Source organism: Homalodisca vitripennis, chromosome 2 (genome assembly GCF_021130785.1).
Source record: "Homalodisca vitripennis isolate AUS2020 chromosome 2, UT_GWSS_2.1, whole genome shotgun sequence".
In the NCBI taxonomy this organism is placed as follows: domain Eukaryota; kingdom Metazoa; phylum Arthropoda; class Insecta; order Hemiptera; family Cicadellidae; genus Homalodisca; species Homalodisca vitripennis.
The window spans coordinates 117,383,167-117,407,272 of record NC_060208.1 but is presented as its reverse complement, the minus strand read 5'-3'; the positions used below and the strand labels follow the sequence as shown (position 1 = coordinate 117,407,272).

At 32.9% G+C, this 24,106-nt stretch overlaps 1 protein-coding gene across 1 annotated transcript; it reads left to right on the top strand.

Moving 5' to 3' along the window:
* Window positions 1-1,081: 1,081 nt before the first annotated feature.
* LOC124354625 (protein misato homolog 1) lies at window positions 1,082-23,501 on the top strand. The gene is made up of 8 exons (XM_046805233.1): window positions 1,082-1,282; window positions 4,724-4,804; window positions 7,479-7,704; window positions 9,338-9,588; window positions 14,029-14,304; window positions 17,903-18,213; window positions 19,346-19,569; window positions 22,923-23,501. The coding sequence occupies exons 1-8, from the start codon at window positions 1,199-1,201 to the stop codon at window positions 23,132-23,134; spliced, it is 1,665 nt and encodes a 554-aa protein (XP_046661189.1). The 5' UTR covers window positions 1,082-1,198; the 3' UTR covers window positions 23,135-23,501.
* The last annotated feature ends 605 nt before the right edge of the window (window positions 23,502-24,106 follow it).

Genomic DNA, 24,106 nt, shown 5'->3' with positions numbered 1-24,106 from the left:
AAATTATTTTTACTGTAGACTTTGTAATTAAAGAATTAGTACTATAGCTAATTCAACCTGGCCACAAAAACGTGTAATTCATTAATGAAATTCATACATTTGTAAATATTGGATTTTTGTTTTTCAGGTTTGTATGGACACTAAGTTTAAATCTAGGCCTATATCTTAAAGATCTAATTAGTGACCTTCAGCTTTAAAACGCTTAAGGCCCCATTTCCTAGCTGAGAGACAAAATTCTGTCAACACTTATCCTCTTACCTTCCATTCTATGATGCATACTTCCTTCAAGCTTTGATTACATTACATTTTGTGTAACTGGGGTGCCTACATGAACATGTTATAGCACAAGTTGCGCCTTCTCATAAAGACTTAAAATATTCATCAATCGAAAAATATTAATGCTTCAATATGTCATTTTTACGTAAACTGTTGCCTTATATCTTTATGTACAATAACTTGGACCATAATTACTTTTCAAATGCAGACTCTAATATAATAATAAGAACACAGGAAAGTTTCTGTAATTATTTGTATTAAAATAGGGAAATTGTACATACATTACCAAATATAATTCATGCATATAACTTTTATTAAAGTACAGTTAAGCCATTTAGCTGAATCATACAGTTAAAAAGAGACACCATTGCAATGGGCTGATTTTGATAAAATCTAGAATATAAGACAAATCTCTTCACGTTCTTATTTCAGTTATTGAATTTTAATTTTTAAGATTTCTTTAACTCATTATATCAAGATTTGACTATAGAAGTAACTTTGTCTTTAAAGCATTTTTATGTCCTGTGTGAATAACTTACAAATTAGAAAGATAATTTTTGAGTTGATAGTTAAATAATATATTGTTTATTTCAGTATATATAGTTCAGTTGATATTTAGAGAGCGAAGGTTTATAATCAACCCAATTAAAATTAAATAAATAAAACATTTTAAGTAATATTAATACATATACACGTATCAACCTATTAAATTTAAATAAAAAAAATAATATGAAAGATCTTACGTCATGCATTTTCTCCTTATATCTCCCGAGCTTTCCACGGTACTGATACTGATAAAAAAAACGTGAAATTTGCAATTTACGAAAATGTAAACACAGCATGGGATTTGGGATTACGGTTGTAATTTGAGATAGTTGTTTTATTTTAACTAACAGGCGTACATTAGTTATTTATTGGCGAAATGGTGTTCACAGGAAATGAAATAATTACACTTCAATTTGGACATTATTCTAATTTTATCGGAACTCACTGGTGGAATTGTCAGGTAAAACATAAACATAACCTAAAAAACTCGGCATAATGATTTACTTCAGTTTTTATAAATAATGTTCTTACATTGTTTCATTAATGTTTACTAGCCCCACTTCGCATGATAGTTTTGTCCTTTTTAGTGGAAATTATTTTAAAAGTGTTAAGCAATATTGATAAAAACAAAGTGAGGTAAATTCTAGTAAGAGTGATTCCATAATGAGGGAATCCCTCAATGTAGGGAATTCCTTTTTAGGATGACAACAATTGTTATAATCATGTCTGGTACATTCTTTGGAAGTGACTAGGCTGCAGTATAATAAGTAGCCACCTACACAATGAAATTACAATCGAACATGATTATAGAATCATCGATATCCATAACTAGGCTACCTAAAAATACTAAAAACAAAATGTTGGGACCAATGGGTAGAGTATGATAAGTGGACCCGGTCTTTTATATTGAAATTGGCAAACGAAATTAATTAATCATAACCATCGATAAATAAATCGATGCTAAGAATTAATTATTATTTTGAACAATTAACTTAAATAATCTATATCAATAGCTGTAAAAACTTTCAAATAATACACGTAAGGTAATATTTCAATTTTACATAAGTAACATTTGATTTTTTAAAATGGCAGTAAATTTTAGAAAATTACACGACATTGCTTTGAAAGATGACAAGACGTGTTTTTCGTGGCTTCAACATGTTGGACTCGTACCTAAAAACCCATTATGTGAAATTTGTGGGAAAGAAACAACTTTAACTGTGAGTGGAGCAAATATGGTCGTCTTCAGTTTTCCTAATTTTGGTTATAATAATTTGTTTGATCACTGTAAATATTAAATTCATATTTTAATTTAAAATATAATTGATTGTTATTGAGGATTATAGATATGGATTGATAGTCTAGGATTTTAGATGCAAATATTAGGTATCGATGATTACATTTCAAATAACAATACAGTTCTGCTGGTTTTAAATCTATATTAATATTAATGATAAATAAAAAAATCTATAAAATGTTAAAATAAAAGAATAACTTTTACTTACCTTTTACTATTTTAAGTATTTCTATTTTTCTGGATAAATGTGTGTGACTCCCTGTGAAACAAAGCACATGTATATTGTCATTCTACATGTCACCATTAGTCAAATACCTTACACTATTTTACTTTGAATTAATATGGAGCAATAATGTCCAACTGAATTACGTTTTAGGCTTTTAAAATCATATTATAGTGAAGCTATACTTTTATATGCAAAAGAAATGTATTTCTATTAGAAATTTTCTATTTTGTTACATCCATACTATCCTTCAGGTCCCTGTTGTCTTTCCTGATCAATTTAATTTCTTCAATGATATCATTATAATTTCCCAGAAAGAAATTCTAGTGATGCCTTTGCTCGACTGAAGGGATCATGTTTACAAGACTATCCAACTTACCAGAAATATCCTGACAAAGATTTTCCAAGGCAACTCCATGATTAGCTTCCATGCAACATTCATCAAAGTGATAACCTTCATGACAAGTAGCTACAAGTCGTAGCTTAGTCTCCGTCTGTTGATAGGTTGTCTTTACATTTGCCACACTTTAAGTTACCTTGAGATTTTTACATTTTTAATACACAATTTTCTAACTTAGAATTACAAAACTTTGGTTATAAAAAATGGAAATAACAGTTATAACCATGTAAACTAGATAAGGAAAGATACTCTCAACCACCGCTAACAACCAGTGCCACCATTACAAGGCTCTTCTTCACAATACACAGTACAATTCTTTTAGTTATTATAATAATAACTAGAAGAATAACAGAACACTATCAGTCAATATTAATATATAAAATGCTAAAATAATAAAAAAGGCATATGTTTGAAATTAAAAGAATCAACTTATTATGCAAACTTACATAACATTGCAAATAGCAAAGGAACCAATAGCATTAAACAAGCTGTTATAACAGTTATTAGAAAACACTCATTTAAATATGGAAACATTAACAACAAAATAACATCTTGAACTGAAGAAAAACACAGTTAATTATCGTTCAGTGCTATTTCATTTAGTTATCTAAATCTAATTATCTATTATTTTCATTTGGATGAAGTCACTTTTAAAACAAATTGTTTATTATTTGAAAATGTATTTACAGTTGATACAAATGATTTTTCATATTATGCAAATAAATTAATCATAATCAGTTGAGTAATATTGTTTCTTAATACAGCAAACAATATTGGGTAATATTGGGTCTGCTTATAATACTCTTCCCTAAAAAATACAATTACAAAGTTTTTACATCTATAAATTTTCTGTAACCTATTAATGGGTTTAGAACAAAGTCACATCAACTTTGCCTAACATTCCAAATTTAATTTTACTTTCAAAAATGTATAGTTTATGGCACTTTTGTCTAAAACCTGCTTACATTTTATGTTAAATTTTTGTAAATTCACAAATGTAGCTAGTAGAAAAAAAATCAATTATTACTTGTATACAATATTAAAAATATAGCATTTTACTTAGAAAAGAAATATGAACAAAATATTAAACGTTTTATAAAATACTTACTTGTAAAATATATACAAGGCAAGAGGAACCGCTGTATTATGAGTTGCTCAAGGACACTTTCCTTTTTTCACTACCACCTGTAGGTCGCCAGGATAAAATATAATAAAAAAAACCAATAAGGTTTAGTACACCTGTAAATCTGAAATAATCACTAGCATTAAACTTATGTAACATTTGCAAGCTGATTCTTGCAAGCTCAGCTTTTTGTTATTCTTTTAAATTGTGTAGCACCATTGAAAACAGTTTTTTTCCTAACTCTTAGTAAAATTCATAAAAATGGTTTTCCCAGTTGCAGATACAATCTCTAGTGAAACATCAATCATAATGCAAGTGCAATTGCTATCTCCTTCAATCATGACACGTACATAATCTACATTTTCCTAAGTAGCAGTGGAACATTTATCACCTTGAAGTCAAACTTACTGGAATTCTGAATGCCACATAAAAATTTGCATGCAATGGTGCTTCAATGCCAAAAAAGATTGAAATGATCTACACGTTATTTTTGAGATAACCTTACATTAAAATATATTGTTACAGAAAATCTTAGCCCAAAAATGCTGTCTGGATAAATCCATGAGTTAATGCCTTTAAACATCATGCACAGCTGAAACAAGTAAAATGTTGAATTTTTATGTACTACAGTTGATTACTAACTGTCTCTCTGACAGATACGTTTGATTACAAGTCAGATTGCAGCATGCACATTTTGTTCATAACTTGGGATAACCCCCCCCCCCCCTCATATATAATTAAGATAAATACTTTGTTAGTAGACTTTGGATTTATTTGATATGTTTTACAGCTTGTTTAATGTTTTATATTTGTTCTATTACAATATTGAATGTCTCATACATTGAACACTTGTTACAGGAAGCTGGATTTGAGTATATTCCAGATACACCCTCTGAAATTAACCATGATGTTTTGTTTCGAGAAGGCCAAACATCTAGAGTAAGTACTTCAGACTAAATATTAATGTTGCTATTTCATTTCATCATGTTTTTTTCTAAGGATCATTCAAGAAAATGGTTTGTGTGGATAGCCTATTACAATGCAGTTACATAGAATAAGTTCTTTGTATTACATTTTGTTAAATTTAAACAGTCATAATATGTTTTCTCTAATAGTCATGGTTAAAATTATAAGGCAGATCAAAAAGTAATTATTCCTAAAATAGAAAAAAATGATAATTAGTTTGAGCCTAAAAAAGTATATTTCTTGAGCTATATATTTTCATAACTTATGTTTATATACAATTTTCAACCCTTACCACGCATTATTATTTTGTAGGTAGTAATATTTTGCCAGTTGCATACCATTCAGCTACCAGAATCTTCAACCAATGGAGAGGAATTTTCAGTAGCAGATTCATTTTAGTAATGTTAAAATGAATGATACTACATACTAAAAGAAGTGGTAGAATGAATTGCAGTCACAAGACTGGCTGTGCTTATTACCACTGTATGCTTACTAAATATCCCACACATACTTAAGCTTGGTGGTGGGGGGTCGGGAAGCCGTATCTTAGCAATGTTAATTTGCTGATTTTTATGGAACATTTATTTTTATAATATTACAGATAACATGATAATTCTTTTTTATATTATTTTGTATACCATTTTACAACTTTTGACACAGGGATTTTTAAATTATTAAAAAAAATAACATTTTTACAATTAAAACAAATACCTTAAAAACCATTTTTTTAACAGTAATAAAAAAATAAAAATCTTAAAATTAAAATATCTTCAAAAGCCTGTGTTAAGTCTTGAACATCATCACCACCTACAAAAAAAAATATCATCAATTTATCTTTTATAGGTACTGAAAAAATGTTCCTTTAGTGAGAAAAAAACTAACTTTCGGGAAATAACAGATAAAGGTTACACTTACAATCATCCTACCTTTTAGTGCATTCCAGCCCCATAAGATGGATTGTCAAGGTCTTCTGCAGCCTCATATTGGTCTTCTAATCTCCTTTTAGCCAGAGCTAGCTTCTTCCTGCACTTTTTCTCTATTTCATCAACAGCTTAATTACCTTTCTTGATCCGCATATTGTCTAAATCTTGAAGGGTTTTTACACAATTATCTCCAGGAACAATCCCTAGTTTGTCAAACACTTCACACCTTACAATATTACCCTCATTGAAGCATGCTACTGCTTCATGAACTCCAAGTTCCAAAGTAGAGAGCATGACATATGTACGTTTTGGTACCTGAGCCCATATCATATTGTTGAGAGACTCGCTTGGGTTTTGAGTACCCCCATGTAAGCATCGCCTCAACAGATCAGGGTTAGAGAGGTCCTTGAAAATACTTCCATAATAACCTGAGGTAGATGAAAGTGGTCATTATGACAGTACCTTTCCATTTCTCCTGTGCCACTTGAAATTTGCAATTTAAAAAATGGTCTGGATTGTGATTGCAGTACTTCACAAAATAATTAATAAAAAAAACTACTCTTCAGAATTGCATAAATTTGGTCTTAAATTAAAGGTAATGAAATTTATATTAATATGCAATCAAAATTTAAAAAAGTATTTTTTTATTTTTTCCCTCCCGACCTCCCTTAAGAGAAATTTATTTTTTAGGTACACCTCATATCTAAAAAGTATGTTTACAGGCCTTTAATGTTTCCTCTGCAAACCCAAGGCTCCTGAATCGTAATAATTTTTCAGTTAAAGGAACTTTCAACTCTTGTTCTGTCCTGTGGAAGATTCCTGCCAATGATTGTCTTCACCCTTCCTCTCCTGGACTTTTGCATCCTCCTGAGATATTGCCTGAGAAGTAGTATAGCTAATGGTCTCTCTCCCTCCTCAAGTCACCACGGATATACTATGTCAGGAAATTCAATTTTGACATGACATGGTCTTGTGATGTCAATTGTTATAGCTTTGTCATGACATGAAACAGTTTTTATATTCCATTGCATTGTTTCTAGTCTTGGCATGCCACCAGTTTGAAAGCATTTAATAATAGAAGTAGATCTCAGTATTTTATTCTGTGAACTAAATAAAAAGGAATTTTGAATAGTTGAGGAACAAAGGTAATGTGAATAAAAGAACTAATAAGAGCAATGCAGTTTTTACAGTTTCTCTAATTTGTGTAATTTGTTAAAGAATTGTCCTAGTTTACAGCAAAAATAACACACGTGACTTACCTACTCACATTTATCACACTATGATGTGTGCTTTAATATCAAACTTTGACACGGATCATAAATTCATTTAAAGAATATGTACGTAATTAATTAAATGTAACTGTTTACTGTTTTGGGTCTCTTTACACTTAACATTTACACAGTGTTTGTAGGTAGTTTTGCATAACAGCTTCTTATGCATTTTTTTTACAAATTAACAACCTAACTGGCCTTTGATGCAATGACTTTAGTAAACATGTTAGTCTTCTGTGTCTGTGTGTGAACAATAAGTGAACATTGACGTAGAAATTGAGGCATGCAGAATTATCAAATATGCTGGATTATTGGTTGTATATCAAAGAAATAATAAATAAACAAACAATCAACATTGATAAGTTGATTATTGTTAATCAACAATAAATAAGCAATGATTTCTTGGTTAGTTTACCAATTTCCGAATTGTCTACATGGGATTTTTATGTTCAGGGAGAGGTGACATTCACTCCTCGACTGCTGCTGGTTGATCTCAAGGGTAGCCTGGGTTGTCTGACAGAGGAAGGGCGGCTTTATGGAACCTCACCAGGTGTTGATGCGACCCTGCCTCTCTGGCCTCCGGACAAAGTGACGGTACAAACCCAAGCCAGTGAATCCAAGAATGAGTTTCTTCAGGATTTGGAACAGGCAGAGACATTGGCTTCTCCTCTGCCTAATGGTAACTTAAGATAATATCTAAGGCTTATTAAAATATTGTGGGTAATTTTTAAGTTATGAGGAAGTTTTCATTTAGCAGTAGGTTTTATAGGTGATTCCACCCAAGGTTCATGAAAAATAACAAAGACTCAGACTTGTAGGACACATTTTATTTTCAAAGTTTCATGTGCACAGTTAAAAAGGGTTCAGCAAAAAAATTAATAACTTTAATAAGAATTATCTATCAAGGACCTTGATTAGAAGGCATTGCTTGGGTAGCAGTCTGTAACCACGCTAGCTGGGAGGTCAAGGGATCATCTTTTCGATTTTCTTGAAATTTTGATCATCTGTATTGTATTAGGGCCCCTCGAAAGTGTTCAATGGCTCTGCATAGCAGCCACGAAGGAGGATATCACAGTCATCCTAATATCACTCCTGATTTTGTAGAAGTCACAGGTTTCACAGGGAAGATGGGTGTGAGGATAAGATTGCAGATCAACACAGAGACATCTCAGAGACACACTGTGTCTCTCATGGAAGTTATAGGTTACAGCTACCCTGTGCAGAATAAATGGCCCAGATTAGTTTATGGTACACTGTGGTATAAAAAGGAACGCATGGATTTGAGTAGTGTCATATCAGTGGAGGAGCTGTCAGTGACCTCTGAGTGATGCTATTTTGTAGGTTAGATCATCCAGATTTAGTAGCAATGGCACAGTGGACTTTGCAACGTTGATTTTGATCAATAAAGAATTTTCGGTAAGAGAATACATGATATCATTTCAAATGACAGTGTTGTTTTAATGATGAGTGATGAAGCTCAGTACATTTTAATTTGTAAACAAGCGGAATTTTCGCTATTGAGCACTTAAAAACCCATGATAAGTACATAAAAAATCCAAGTAGCCTTAAAGTTACAATATAGTGTGGGGTTTAAAAAATTGTCGTTGGACCTTATTTTTTTAAGACGGTATTGCAAATGTCACAGTTAATTCTCAACATTTTGTAGAAATGCTGTGCACATTTTTTCAGCAGAAAAGCTTTTTGAGGATCAATACGGCATAAATATGATTTGATTTTTAACAGGATGGAGCTACAGCTCATATGAATAAGCATCTATGGAAGTTGTTAGAATTTCCTGATCATGTGATTTCACGTTTCGGCAATCTCCATTAGCCTGCATGCATGACAGATCTATCGCCATGAGTCATGATGTAGTGATACATGATCAGCAGCATTATGCACAGGAGTAAGATGCATAAAATTACACTCAGAAGTAAGAAACGTTGTTGAAATTTTGATTAAAGTACATGTAAAGAGATACAAAATCAGCTCTGTTAATAAACTTGTGTTTTTAAAAACACCAAGTAAAACAAATATACTTTAAAAAGTTTCTCTTACTGTACAATGTTCAGATTGTACTCTTATTGTAATTTTTTTCTGTTGGAATTTCACTGTTTAATTGTTTTACTTACACAATTTTGCATGGTGATTTCTTTTATACACAGGGTTCCCAATGTTTTAGTTAAATAAGTGTATGAATTAGGGAAACTTGAAAATTAGAATTAAAAAATAAAGCATAAAGTAAACCTAATTGTTATGAAAAAATTAAAAGTAAATATAACTACAGTTTATTAACGTAATTTTCCTTCCAGAATTGAAAGAGAGTGGAAAGGCAGTGCCAAAACTGTATTACTTGGATAATGATGTGAAGTCATGGTCAGATTTCTTACGTCCCCATCTGCATCCTCGTAGTATCAATCTAGTTCAGGAGTACCAACATGATGACCCGTCACTTCCCTTTGACACATTCCCTCAGGGCCAAGACATCTGGAAAAGGCCAAGATTCTGCGAGGAGTTAACTGACCGTGTGCGACTATACTTGGAGGAGACCGATAATCTGCAGGTTGGTGAGCACTGTTTCGCACACTTTCCTCCAGTGCCAGGCAATATGGAGATGGGTCATATTGAGCATGTGGAGCAAAATATTTAGATTGATAACATAGTATGGATGGATTTAAATTATGATGCCAGTTTTATATAAAAACACAAGGAATACAAGGTGTGATAAAAAATACGGTGGATGAATTTTATATTGGTAACTGCTAATTCTTGTATTTGCCTAGTAGCGTGATCTGTTGAGACAGGCAGTGACAATTTTTAATGCGTTGGAGGTTGCCAGGCGACTGTCAGAGCTGCTAGAGTGAGGTAGTGTTTATCATGTCTATTGCGCATAATGAATTTTGAACAACACATTAACATTTAGTAGCAAAAGAATGTCAAAGAAGCTCACAAAAAGTTAAAATATGTGTATGGCGATAATGTGGTAACTCTGTAGACTGTATACAAGTGGTATAACCGATTTAAAAGCGGAAATGAGTTAGTTGAAGATGAGTAGAGTTCATGACGTCCATTAACCTCAAAAACAGAAGACAATGTGTAAAAAGTGGAAACAATGGTTTATTCAAACAAGCGAATGACTATTGAAGAACTATCAGAAGATCTTAACATCTCGCACGGTTCTGTTTAATTTTTTTTAATAATTTACAAATAAAATGGGTGAGTGCAAAATTTGTTCCTAGACTTTTAAGTGATGAACAGAAGGAAAATCTTGTGTCAGTCTGCACAGAGTTGAAGGATCGTCTTCAAGTATATTCCGACTTCATGGCCAAAATTGTACCTGGAGATGAAATTGGGTCTATGGATATGACTGAGACCAAAATACAAAGTTCCCAATGGAAAACCAGTGCAACTCCTTGCCCTGAAAAAGGCACATCAATCAAAACTGAACGTTAGGGTCATGCTCATTGTTTTCGATAGTGAGGGCATAGTGCAATAAACGTTCGCATCAAGCAGCTGTGAACTCTGAATTTTATACTGTAATATTTGAGAAACGACATATGAAGAAAGAGACCAGAAAAATGGGGGAAGGCTTTCTTCTTTATCATGACAAAGTACTGTGTCACACCCTTCTCTTTCACTAGTTTTTGGTTGAAGAAATATTCCCGTCTGTCGACATCTGCCATACTCACCTGATTTAGCACCATGCGACTTCAGGCTCTTCTCAAAAATTAAAACTGTGCTTGAAGGAAAATGTTTTGACACCATTCCTGACATTCCACAACCGAGAAGCTAAAAGTCCTTCCTAAAGAGGCTTTTCAGAAATGTTTCCTATCATGGATTAAACGTTTCTGTTTAATGTTACTTTTTGAAATAAAATATTCACCGTTGTTTTGATCACACCTTGTATGTGATCATTTTGTGTATGTAAGCAGTACATAATTTTTTAATTTATTAATACATAGAAGCTATTTTATAACATTGCTTACATTTTATACAAGGTGCGATAGAAAGAACTCCCCAATTTTAAAGCTGCGCTGCTACGAACGGGAATTGTGTAGAATGGTGGAGATAGTGTTATTCGACTGCTGTGTATGTGTCATTGTCAGTGCCAGCCATGGCTTGGTCGGATGTGCATCGTGCATTTGTGGTCGCGGAGTTTATTAAAAATTGTGGTTCGCTGATAGCTACGCAGGTAGATCGTTCCACATCCACTTTGCACTTAGTCGGAATGACCCATTTCTGATAAAAAAAACAATTTACATATGGACTCGGAATTTAGAGAAACAAGTTCTGTGTTAAAAAGAAAATCTCCTGGCTGTCCTCACATGACTTTTCTGATGACTCAAGAATTGAGTGACAGGCTTCGAAACGTGAACAAGATTGTGTAAAGACATTCTTACAAAGGTTGCTGTACAGATGCCATCCTTTTTTTGGACGAAGTTCATTTTTATTATATAAGGTGCAGTTAATAAACAAATTTAGATATTTGGTTGGACACCTTCCCTGAGAACTTCTCTAACATCCTCTTCATAGCCCGAAAGTAACTGTTTGATGTTTAGTTTTATCAGGGTGATGTGCTGGGTCTATATTTTTTTGAAGAAGACAGTGTAACAGTTACGATTAACAGTGATTGTTACTGCACGATGTTGATAAACTTTTTTTGGCCAAAGGTAGACGATATTTTTAATGAAGATGGAGCCGATAATGTTTGATTTTAGCAAAATGGTGCAACTTCTAACACATCTCATTGATCTCTTGACATCCTCAGAGACATGTTTCTTGGACACATCTTATCCTTACGAGGTGATATCGGGTGGCATCCACACTTAGCCAACTTGACATCTTGCGATTTATTCCTATGGGGATACTTCAAATCCAGAGTTTCAGAATCGCCCCAGAACCGCAGGAAGCAATAACAAATGAAGTTGCTAACATTCTGCCTGAGATGACTCGCAGAGTAATTAACACCTTCCGAGAGAGACTTAATGAATGCATCAACAATGAAGGTCGGCATCTAAGTAATGTATTGTTTAAAACCCGTACTCGATGGCTGTACTTTAAAGTAAATGGCATTTTGTATGCTTCATTTTATTATAATGTACATTTTTGTATCTTATGAGGTTTAGTTTTTATTGTCTTCTAAGATAGGGGAGTTCTTTCTGCTGCACCCTGTGGTTATTAATAATTTACTAATATATACTGTAACAATGTTTTGATCTCTTGTTGTTCTCTGACATTCCATTTGTTATTTATATGTTTGTTTATATTGTTTGAGTGACCATTTAAAATCAATTTATTTTAGGAGCCAGTTGTAGTGAAATGATTAAGTTTTATATCAAAAAACTATGTCAAACCTCTTACACCTTTAATTTTGATTTTCATTTTAAAGATATAATTAAGTTGCATCAAAACACTTTTTAGTTTTGTTTTGTAAATTAATTATATAAGTTTTTAATATTTAAACAATGAAGTACCTACATAATATAATTTTATTGAATAACCTTCAAAAATATCAAACAAAATTAAAAACATTTGAATGCATATTTATTATGTGTTTAAAATGAGATATCTTCCATAATTTTACGACTGAAAGTACAAGATGTGTTCAGAAAGAATATCTTTTCAACACATTTTTATTTCTACATGAAAGCCCAAACCTTAAACTATTTTAGACATAGTTTTCACCGATGTTCAAACACTTGTCATTCGTAGAAGGTTCCTGTTAACGAATGTAGCCATGACTCCACGGGAGTTTTCACTTCATCATCGGTTTCAAAGTGTTGGCCGCCTAGCTCACGCTTCATGTGCAGGAACAGGTGGTAGTGAGACGGTGCCAAGTCCGGGCTTTAGAGGGGATGATAGAACTGCTCCTAACAAAATTGTCGAACCAATATTTGAGTATCACCAGCGGTATGGGGCCGACAATTGTCATGGAGCAACACAATTCCGTTACCACGCATTTCTGTCTGTTTGTTTTGAATTGCCCTCATTAGTTTTCTTAAGGTTTCGCAATACCTCCTGCGTTAATGGTTTACAATCTTGGGAGAAAATCAATCAGCAAAACACCTTTGTGATCCCAAAAGAAAGTGCATGATTCTTTGTGCCGACATCGTGGTCTTGAATTTTTATTTCTTTGGGGATTGCGCGTGTCGCTGCTCTGTTGACTGCTGATTCCGGTGTGACATTACGTTTCATTCCGAAGTTTCATCATCTGCCACAATTTTGTTTAAAAAATCCTTACCATCACAGTACTGTGTGAGAAAAGTCAGTCAAAGCACTTCCGAGTCTCTTGGTTTTGTGCACGTCAGTGAACATTTTTGGAACCCATCAGGAACACAGCTTGCGATAACCTAAGCGGTCCTTAACAATTTTGTACAAAAGAGTGCGTGAAATTTGTTGGAAATCGTTAGATACTGTCATAGTGAACCGTCTGTTCTCTTGTATTTTTTCGTCAGCTGCCCTTACCAGATCATCGATGACGAGAGAAGGCCAACCGCTCCGATTTTCATCATGCACATTTGTTCGGCCGGCCGCGATTGAACATTCTAACCCACTTTCTCACCATTCCTTCACTCATCACGTCTTCCCCATAAACATCTCGAAGTTGACGATAAATTTCAGCTGGTTTCACATTCATTGCATTCAACAATCTTATTACAGAATGAATCTCACAATCGGGAGAATCATTGTCTGAAAAATGTATATGTTCAGAGAAAACTGAAAACACAATGTAGAACAACTAAAATGGCATGAGTCAATAGCCAGTGAACAAGGATGACCAATGCACATGCGAGGAACAGCAATTGCAGCGCTAAAGCAGCAGTAGAATGAAACGGTACTTACTTTCTGAACACGCCTCATAACATCATAAATAAGCAACAGGTATCACGTTTTTCTTATGAGACAATAAGATTGCCACCTGCTGGCTCTTAGGATTCATTTCTTCAGATAAAAAGGAAGTTTCACTTAGCATCAAAATGGTTACAACAGATATGTTGTATAGGGTTTCCAGGTGCTGATGGACAGTCATGACGGCTTCTCTGGGCTGGGGTGTTCAGCTCTACAATACTTACGAGATGAGTACCCCAGTAAGGTGTGTCTGTGTCTGCCCAGCCAACCACCTCAAGCCTCGCCCCTAGCCTCGCACAGGGTGCTTAATCTCGCCCTGGCTCTCTCCTCCCTGGCCGAGCTCTCCAGCCTGTTCTGTCCTATCAGTAGTACTACCTCAGGCTGGCGAGACCTGGGCAAGTCTGTACAGTTACCATTCCTCCAATACAAGGTGAGTTATCAAATAATTTGTCTCCATTTTTTATAATTTAATAAAGATGGTTATGAAGTGTAGTGACAGGAGTATTTGTATTAACCCTTTCTGTCCCAGCGTCCTGTTTACCGGACGTTAAGAAAAAAATGTTTTTTTATGTTTATTAACTCGGAATATTTATATAAATTATATATGAATGTTCGGAATAACATATACTGTTATAAAAACATCGATTTATTACGCTATAATGTTTTATTATTGCACAACAACTTATTTACTTCTTTCTCTTTGTATTGCGTCATCAACTGTGTTGACTTTTGTCAGCTGTATTTGTTCGGGTTTCATTCCAGCTTGTTGTTGAGAGGGGTAATAACATAAGTATTACAAGTAAACCAAAAATGATAAGGGAGTACAATGACTTTATGGCAGGGATTGATGGAAATGATCAGATGCTATATCATTATTTCAATGAAAGGAAAACCATCAAATAGATGTTTGTAAACGAAAACAAAATTTTATTGACTCGGATGGTAATTTTTAGTTTTTATTTTGTTAGGATTAGTAGTTTTTTTAGTTAAAAATATGAAATAGTTCATTGTTTGCCTATTGACATTCAATATATTTGGTTAGAACTATATGTTATGTAGAAGTGGAACATGATATGCCATATTGTTGTTATAACTGGGGAAAACTCCGAACTACAGTGATTTTTAAGAAAGCCAGAATTTTTTTACTTCTTAACATATCAGTGTGAAGTATGGATTTTTTTGAAGACTGTTAAATGTGGTTTTGTCAAGTGTTATCAATGTTGGTTAAATAATTTTTTTATGCCCATCCACAACGCAACAAAGTAAAAAAATCCTCAAAATATTTTTTTTGTAAGTACATATTATTAAAAAAAAGTTATTGTAAATATTTGCATGTCCTTTTATATTTTATTTTATAGTATATATAACATATTTAGGAAGCTAATAACACTTAAACTAATAAATTTGCTTCATAAATAAATTTTTTATGGGTTTTCTAGTAAAACGCGACAAAATTAACTAAAAGAGCTTGGGATTTTTGGGTATGTCATTAGTAAAAATACTTGGGATTTTTGGAAAAAATTAAAAAAAATGTCTGGCATGGAAAGGGTTAAAATCAAATGGTATTAGTTTCTCACAGTTCAAATTGAGTAATCGTTATTTGTAAATTGATTACCATAATTAGAATTGTAGTAAGTAGTATAATTAACCAGTTGTATGATAACCTCTTTATACTGCACGATAACAAAAGATAAGCTATTTAAAACTGTATTTTTTTTATTTGTCATGCATGTATTGAAATTACCGTAAAACTTACAATCAAGTTCTTTGTTGCACATTTCTTTGTGTCTAATGCCAAAGAAAACTACATCTCCACTGCTTAACCCTTTGTGCTCGAAAGGCCAGCAGTGCTGGCCACACCAAGGTTGCAGACACCTTGTGTTAGTTTTGCCGTAGTTTGTCCTCGCAGCTCGTATGGCCAGTACTGCTGGCCGCGCTTCTTTTATTGACAGCTCGGCGGCCATATTTGTTGTTTGCCTCACCAGATCGGAATTTTTTTCAATTTCCTCCGCGTTATTTGCATAGTAATTTAAAATGTTTAAAGAAGAATTGAAAAATAGTTTAAAATTTATTTTTAATGAATATTTCTATTACAAAGATAAACTTACATTTGGAAAATTTAACTCTTAAACGTATATTTTTAACAAAGATATGTAAATAAAATGTTATAAAGTATGCCTTTACATTTATGTTACATTCAAACATAAACTATTTTACATTTTTCTTAGTCTATAAATTTTTTTACAGAATTAAACTTTTAAAAATACTTACCTACGTGTAGTCAAGAATAGTTAGCACACGTCTTCTAGTAAAATTTTCTAGATTTTCTCTATTTTCCATCTCTTCTATCATTTCAGTGTATAGGCCCACTACACGCCATTTGTCTCATTTGCACAGTCAATGTTTAGAGAAGAATTATAAGCTAATTTAAAATTGACTTTTATATAAACTTTCTAATACTAAGATAAGCATGAATTTAGGAAATATAAATCTTACATTAATATTGTTAACAAATGTAAGAAAATAAATGTCATTACAGTTCTATGTTTTATTACTATATACACAGTCACAACTATTTTACAATTTTCTTAGTCTTTAAATTTTTTTACGGAATTAAATTTTTTAAAACATCCACCGATGTGTAGTCCGGGTTAGCTAGCACAAGTCTTGCAGTAAAATTTACTACGTTTTCTTTCTTTGCCAGCCCTTCTGTCACTGCATACTGCGCAGTCTTTCGTACATAACCTTACTGCCTGCACTGAGCTTTGGCGCTAAAACGATTGAAATGAAGGCTTGGTTGTTTAATTCAAAAGCTGCTCGATAGGTTTCAGCACTCACCATTCATTATAAAACAAATAGAATATTAGAAAATAACTGCTATGTTTAGTGGCCTTACGAGCTATGGACGTATTATATATTGGCCAGTACAGCTGGACATACGAGCTGAGATAACATTACAGCAAAAATTAATCCGCGCTCCCGACAAAATGGCGGCGGCCAGTAGAGCTGGCCATACGAGCTCCAAGGACAAATAACAAATACTACCTTCGAGCGCAAAGGGTTAATATTCCTACACTAAAAGTAATCAGACAGTTTCTTGCTTTTTATAGTAAAATGTTTTGTTTATATTTAACAGGATACTAATTTTTAAATCTTTGTTTGTCTCAATTTGAAAACGTAATCACATGTGCCTGGATAATATTCTAGTTTCTTCATAACCAACTATTCAATTGGAATTATATTGCTACCTTGTTTTGTGGATTAACACTATGTTTTTACAGTTTAATCTAGTAACCATGTATAAACACACACTCATACATGTATACTCACTCAATAATTCATTATTATTGATAGTGGGCTATCCAAAGTGTTTTATGTATACCAGTTAAATTTTAGCTGGTCTAGTCCTATTTACACCTTACTAGCCACTGCAGTAGCCACAAGTTCTAGTCCATTTATAACAATAAATGAAGTAGACATAAAAAAGATAGATTTAGGTTTCTTGGATTATTTGACAGTTCATTAAGTTAGGACAGACACGTCATTTTTGTTTTAAATAAAATAAGTTCTGGGTTATATGCACTAAATAAAATGTCAAAACTCTGTAATATTCGTGTGTTAAAACAAATCTATTTCGCTCATATACACTCCCATATTGCATATGGTATATCAGTTTATGGAGCAACTAAAAAATGAAACTTGGATCAGATTTTAAAAGCTCAGAAAAAAGTAATTAGGTATATTTTTAATTTGAAGGCAGATAATTCTGCTTGAAATTATTTTAAAGAATTAAGAATTTTGACAGTCTATGGGCAATATATCTATGATGCCTATTTACTTATTAAAAATAATTCACTGGTTGATATTACCTGCACATTTTTAACACATAATTATAAGACTAGAGGGAGACAAAAACAGTATTTTTTCAACACAGACTAGAATAAGAAAAATGGATTATTATAATAGTTTAAAATTTTTGAAATTTATTCAAAATCACATTAAAATTTGATGAAGTATTTGTTTGTCAGTCAAACTTGTACTACCACACGTCAGCAGCGGTGGCAGCGGCAGTGGACAGCATGAGCTTAGTGTATAGATTGCGTGGAGAGCATGAGCGTTTGGCAGACCTCACGGTTCGGTTGGGAATGTACGGACGGCGAGCGGCAGCATTGAGCGTCATGCTACCCTTCCCACTTAGTGTAGATGGCACATTGCTGGACGCCCTAGAACGGTGGGAGGGTCCACTTACTCATCCACTTACTCCACTCACAGACTTGCAGACCGGAGTGTGGCAGCAGACCTTGGTGCTACGGGGAGTGCCAGAATCCCGTCTCATGAGGTGAGCGCATTGGTAGTGTTTTTGACAGTGAGGATGGCAAACACTTTTTATCATTTGACCATATCATGTACACTTTATTAATGTGAAACATGCAATCCTATAAATAATCCATATTAGTAAAAGAGAGAAAGAAGAACAGGACATCCATAGTTAGTAAGAGTTTTTACATCATACTGGTATCTGTGAAATGAAGTAGATATGTGCACAATTATTGATGAATAGTTTCTGAAAGTGTAAAAAGGTCTTGCTGGGCTTAATAGCCCTCTGCACTTCATAAGTCGTGTTTCTCGACCCAAATCTGAAGTCATAATAAGATTTTTGTAATTTAATAATCATTCCTATACATAACTATCATTTATATCTGAAGCTTTATTTGGGTCCTTAGAAAAAGAGAATAATTTAACAAAATTATGATGGTTGTTGTTTTTATTTTGGAGTGTCTGTGTATTCATAACTTAATGCATAGTTAATTTAATTGCTATATTCCCAATACATTAATTAAGCTAGCTAGATAGATGTACAGAAACACTTTTGCATTAGAAGTTCAAACAAATTCATGTGCACGTAATATAACATTCAAAATATGGATGTGGCACACTCAATAAGATATGCTGTTCAAGAGCTAAGAGCCTTGCTCACCTTATGTTATTTAGCAGGTTTGAGAACCTTGGTTAGACACTAGATCAATAATAACTGTAGACTGCCTAATTACTGCTCTTCTGAGCCTTCTTCTTGAGTGAATTTTATTTTGTATAGATTTTTTAGTTTTATGAATATGTTATTGATTTTAAAAAAATGGTTCAACCATTGGAAAAATATTTGACAGTACCAAAATTATGCACACACATTTGAACATTAAATTCCCCCTTGATGAGGCTTCTAAAGAAGTTATCAATAACTAAACACCCTCAAAGACGCATCTGATTACATCTTCTGTGGATCATTCACAGTTGCTGTCAAATTCCTGATCTTGTCTTGGGAGTAGCATTAACTAACCTAACTAAAGTTCCTTCGTTGGCCCTCCCAGATAATTTCCCTTGAGGACTAGGAACCTTTGCTAAATGCTTATTTTTGTTCTAAAATTGTATCAATGGAAATCTTTGTGTCATCTTTGGTATCTATTGGTCTGCAGAGCTGATCAGCGCAATCTGAGTTCCTCCAACCCTGCCTACTCTTGTCGGTCTCTTGCACACCTGCTGCACACATTCTTACAGTTCGACAGTCAAACTACAGTCCGCACTCAAGTCTTCACTGCTGACAATAAACTGCCCACCAGTGCTCCCTTCCCTCACCTCTTCTCGCCGCACATCTCCCAGGACGGCCTCCTGCAAGACACCTCCAGGCCCTCGCATACTGGTCAGTATACCTTGTATAACTTGGTAATATATTTATGACACCAGAAGAGTCCATCTCTAATTGGTTAAAAAAAACAAGCTCATAAGAAATTTTAATTGAGCACATAATAAAGATGAATCAGTGAGAAACTGTGATGTTTTGAATCTAAAAAGTTTTACTTCCACCTTTGATTCTAAAATTATATTGCATGACATCGTTATATGGTATTGTTAAGTCAATTCTTACTACACATTTAATTTATTATCTGTTGTAGAGAAAGTTGCATGAATAAAATGTACTTTAATTGGAAAGCAAATGACTATTAAATCTTCCTCCCTTTACTGAAGTGTTAGATTGTAAAAAATTTTATTGTAGTACCCAGTTCTTGAGACCATCAATTATAATAACTGTGTCAGTTCTTTTATCCGATGGAATGTTGACTTGCCCTGTGTATGGCACAAAGGAGCTTCCTTAAACACTACTGAACTAAAAGTAAGAAAGAGAAATTAAAATAACATTATGAGTTCAGATTTTGGGCAACATTGGCCTCATTTAGTGACTAATCCTTCACCAAGTGGTAACTAGACTGTTAACACTGATGATTCCTTAGCTAAAACAGTTGATCCCATCAGCCAAAGCAATCAGCTTTTATAAGGCCCACATTGACTGATTTGAAATAGGTAAAACTTGTATTCTTGGAGATATATTCAACTTGGAAGTTTTGAGAAGTTCCAACTCTAAATGACTAGTATGTAGAATGTACATAATGACAATAAAATACTTTCAGAAATATCTTGAGGTTGATATACTTGCTCTCCAAGAAGATCATGTATGTGGCAAGGGAAGTACAAGAGAAAATATTCCTGGATACTTGCTTGTGGAACCTATTGGACATAGAATTTATGATAGCAATATATGTTGAACAGGACATTGGCATGTGTTAATCCATAAAAGCCTTGTTTAAGATATCTTTATACTGATATTAGACTTTCTCAAATAACAATAGCAAACAGTTAACAAACCAAATATTGTACATTGAAAAGGATGTTGGTGTCTTTCTGCACTCCCTTTTATGATTTCAGTTGGAATCCAAATTCCTTTGGTCCGATCATTTCCAAGACATCTCTTACCTCCATGTACAATATTAAGTGGCTTATGACACTGTCTCAATGAAGTGTAATGTTTACATTAAATCAGTGTTATATCTACAATACAAATCCTTCTTCCACAACAACAAAATCAAACAAGAATCATAGTCTATAACAAGATAGTTAACCCTTTGAGTGCCACAGCATATTTTCCCAAGTCATACGCATAAATTGCCGGAGCATTTCCTTCTGTTTTGCAAGCGTGTGGGGAAAAAACTATATTAAAAAAACTATTCAACCGATTTGAATAATTTTTTTTTAGTTTGTGTGTTATAAAACAAGGTATCTTTTCCATATAATATTATAATTTTATTTTTATTTACACAAAAAGAATATAGGGTTATAACAAAAAACTAAAAAATGAAAAAAAATAAATTTCAAGTTTGAACTAAAATTTTATTTATACAATATTTTTTTAATTTTTTTAGCTATACCATATGAAAGAGCATGAAAAACTGAACAAAAATCATGCATAATATGGTGTGTTACAGTAATATTTAACCAGATACTGCAATATATACAAAAAGCAATTTTTGTTCAAGTTTGTCAAAAGTTTAGAAACAATATTATAACTATCCTATTTCACTCAATGAAGTAAGACGGCTATAAAATACTAATTATATAAAAAGTATATAAAAATATACACAGGCCTACAATATAACGTTACTTCTATAACCTTACTTCACCTAAAATCAATAGTTTGATTGGAACTTGCGTTTTACTTCATCACCAATCCAACAATAAAATATACGTCACTAAACACGAAAAAAGAAGTTTATAAATGCATTTTAAGTTTTACTGAACACAATTACAGAATAGTAATAACAACAGTTTTCAGCATAAACACACGAAACTAGCACAATGTAAACACACATAAACGAAACTGTGTAGTTAATGGCAACAAGTAGCAGCTGACCAACTATTGCGTTTTTTTTTCTGATGGCAAATAACTACAAGGGGGCGGTGAACAATAAAAATCAATCACAATCGATTGTTCGAAACTTGTAGATTGCCGTGAAATAAGTTATTTGTCGAAACAAAAATGAATTATATGTGATATTAATTAAATACAAATCGTCTACTGGGTAGATGCCGGCAATTTATGCACATTTCACAACATCTACTATGTAGACGCTGCGGCACTCAAAGGGTTAAACAAACTAAACCAAATCAATTTAAACATAAACATATAAAAACTATACATTTAATAAAGAATAAGTTAAAAAAAAGTAATGTTATATACCTAAGCTGATAAAAGCAAAACAGTTAGTGTAGCTGATAATTTTAAATATGCCAACAAAATTCATAATTTCATACTAGACGAATAAGATTACAGAACTAGAAAAAAGATCCCACTCAAAAATATCATGAGGAAATTGAGAGCCGTTAGCAAGTAAACTTTTAATTCTTCAACTCAAAACTACTATATTATTTCTGTAGAGTCCGACAAAAAAAGTCCTAAACTAAATTATTTTGAGTATAACGACAATTTCTTCTTCCAAGACAAAAGACTCTCTCCTAGTATCATGGCTGAAATATTTTTAAACCACATAAAATATGGTTGACAAAATTAGAAGACAAATTGATGCATTAAGCAATTTTCTAAATAAGCTGCATCCTAACATAAAATTTACAACCAAAATCGAAGATAAAAATAAATTTGTATCTTAAAATATCAGATGTAAATAATCAACACAAATAAAAAAATATATATTGAAACCCGACAACAGATCAAACAACATCCATGCAACCTCAAACCACTCAATAGCCCATAAACTTGCAGCCTTAAACAGCATGATATACAGATTAAATACCCCCATGGAGGAAAAAGAGTATATTGAAAAATTGAACATATATATATATATAATTTCAATAACATTGAATCACTAAAAGTACTTGCTCCGCCGGGACTCAAACCCGGATCTCTCACTTGCCGGGTGAATGTGCTACCATTACACCACAGAGCCATTACACATATATATACTCTTGAAGTTATCTATACATTATTAAAGGGCCTTATGTTAAAAGCACTTTCAATTCCTCCTAATAAATTTGTTGAATTAATTGTTACTATTTTCAAATAATATCAATACCAATAAATTTCTCATAAAAAGTATTATGCAGAAAACAGTTTAAAATCCACGTTTACCATGTTTATTTAGTCCGGAAACAATTTGATATTATATTATAAAACACTAGAATAACATTATATCTGTGCATGTTGAGGTGTGGAGAAGGTGCCTGTACTCGCTGGCCTGCACAGTTGCCAGAGCCTGGGTAATTCGCTAGAGTCGTTACACAGTGAAGCCAAGCGAATCAATATCCGCTCCCTACACCAGTTCGCCTCCGCCGGTCTGGAATCTCTGGAACTGGTAGAATCACTTGAACAGTTGTTGTGTCTTAGTGAGTGTTACTCAGATCACCAGATGGACTTTTAGACTGAACAATCTGATGTTTTTGTTGCAACGTTTGAAATAAATTTAAAAATGAGTTTGCTTGTTACAAAAGTGGAGCAAATAAGAAGTTTATATAATTGTAAATTAACATAACTCACATTATTTTTAATTAAGAACATAATGCCTCTGTTTTATGTATATTTTAAAGTTTTATACATAATATAGTTAAACTTTTTATTTTTAGTGTTATATTTTATTTATCCATACAAATCTTGGAACTTAGAATATAACACAGTGATTGCTGATATTCCTGTGTCTATGACGATGGATGACTATTGAGCAGTTATATCTTAGCATGGAACAAAGGTCAAATATGCTACAGTGTATAAAATATTAAAATTGTACAATTTAAAAAAGTGTTTGTTTCTTTTGTAGGTCTAAATACAGTAAAATGCTTAGAGTGTGCATTCATTGAGTGAAAAGTAAGCCTGGGTTTGCTAGAAAGTACTTTTTAGTAAGATTAAATATAAATATTATGTTGTACACATAATAAGTAAAGATAAGACTGTAATGGTAAAATATGCCTACCTATGGTAAGGATGTAATAACTCCAGTTCCGTACTACAGTTGTGAATTTTTGTTTTCTCATAATTAGTATGATACATATCTATGGAAATAAATGTATTCATATCTTGAATTGAACATACCAGTTAGACAAATTTACTCTGTAATAATTACCTATTTTAATCCTGGAACTGGGAAAGTCATAATTTACAACGCATTTTTTCCTGTTGGGAACTGGAAGAGTTGTAATTTACGACTCATTAAACATCATCTGCCAATTACGTCATCTTTCGAAATGTCTTTGTTCCAGTTGTAATAAAAGTTATATTGTTATAATAGGAAGATTCCACGCTTTCTTTTATGCATTCACTATGCATTAATGCTGTTTATTTTATATTGTACTGACCGCTAAAAACTACAGATGCCCAATGTAACCTTGACAGCTGTTGT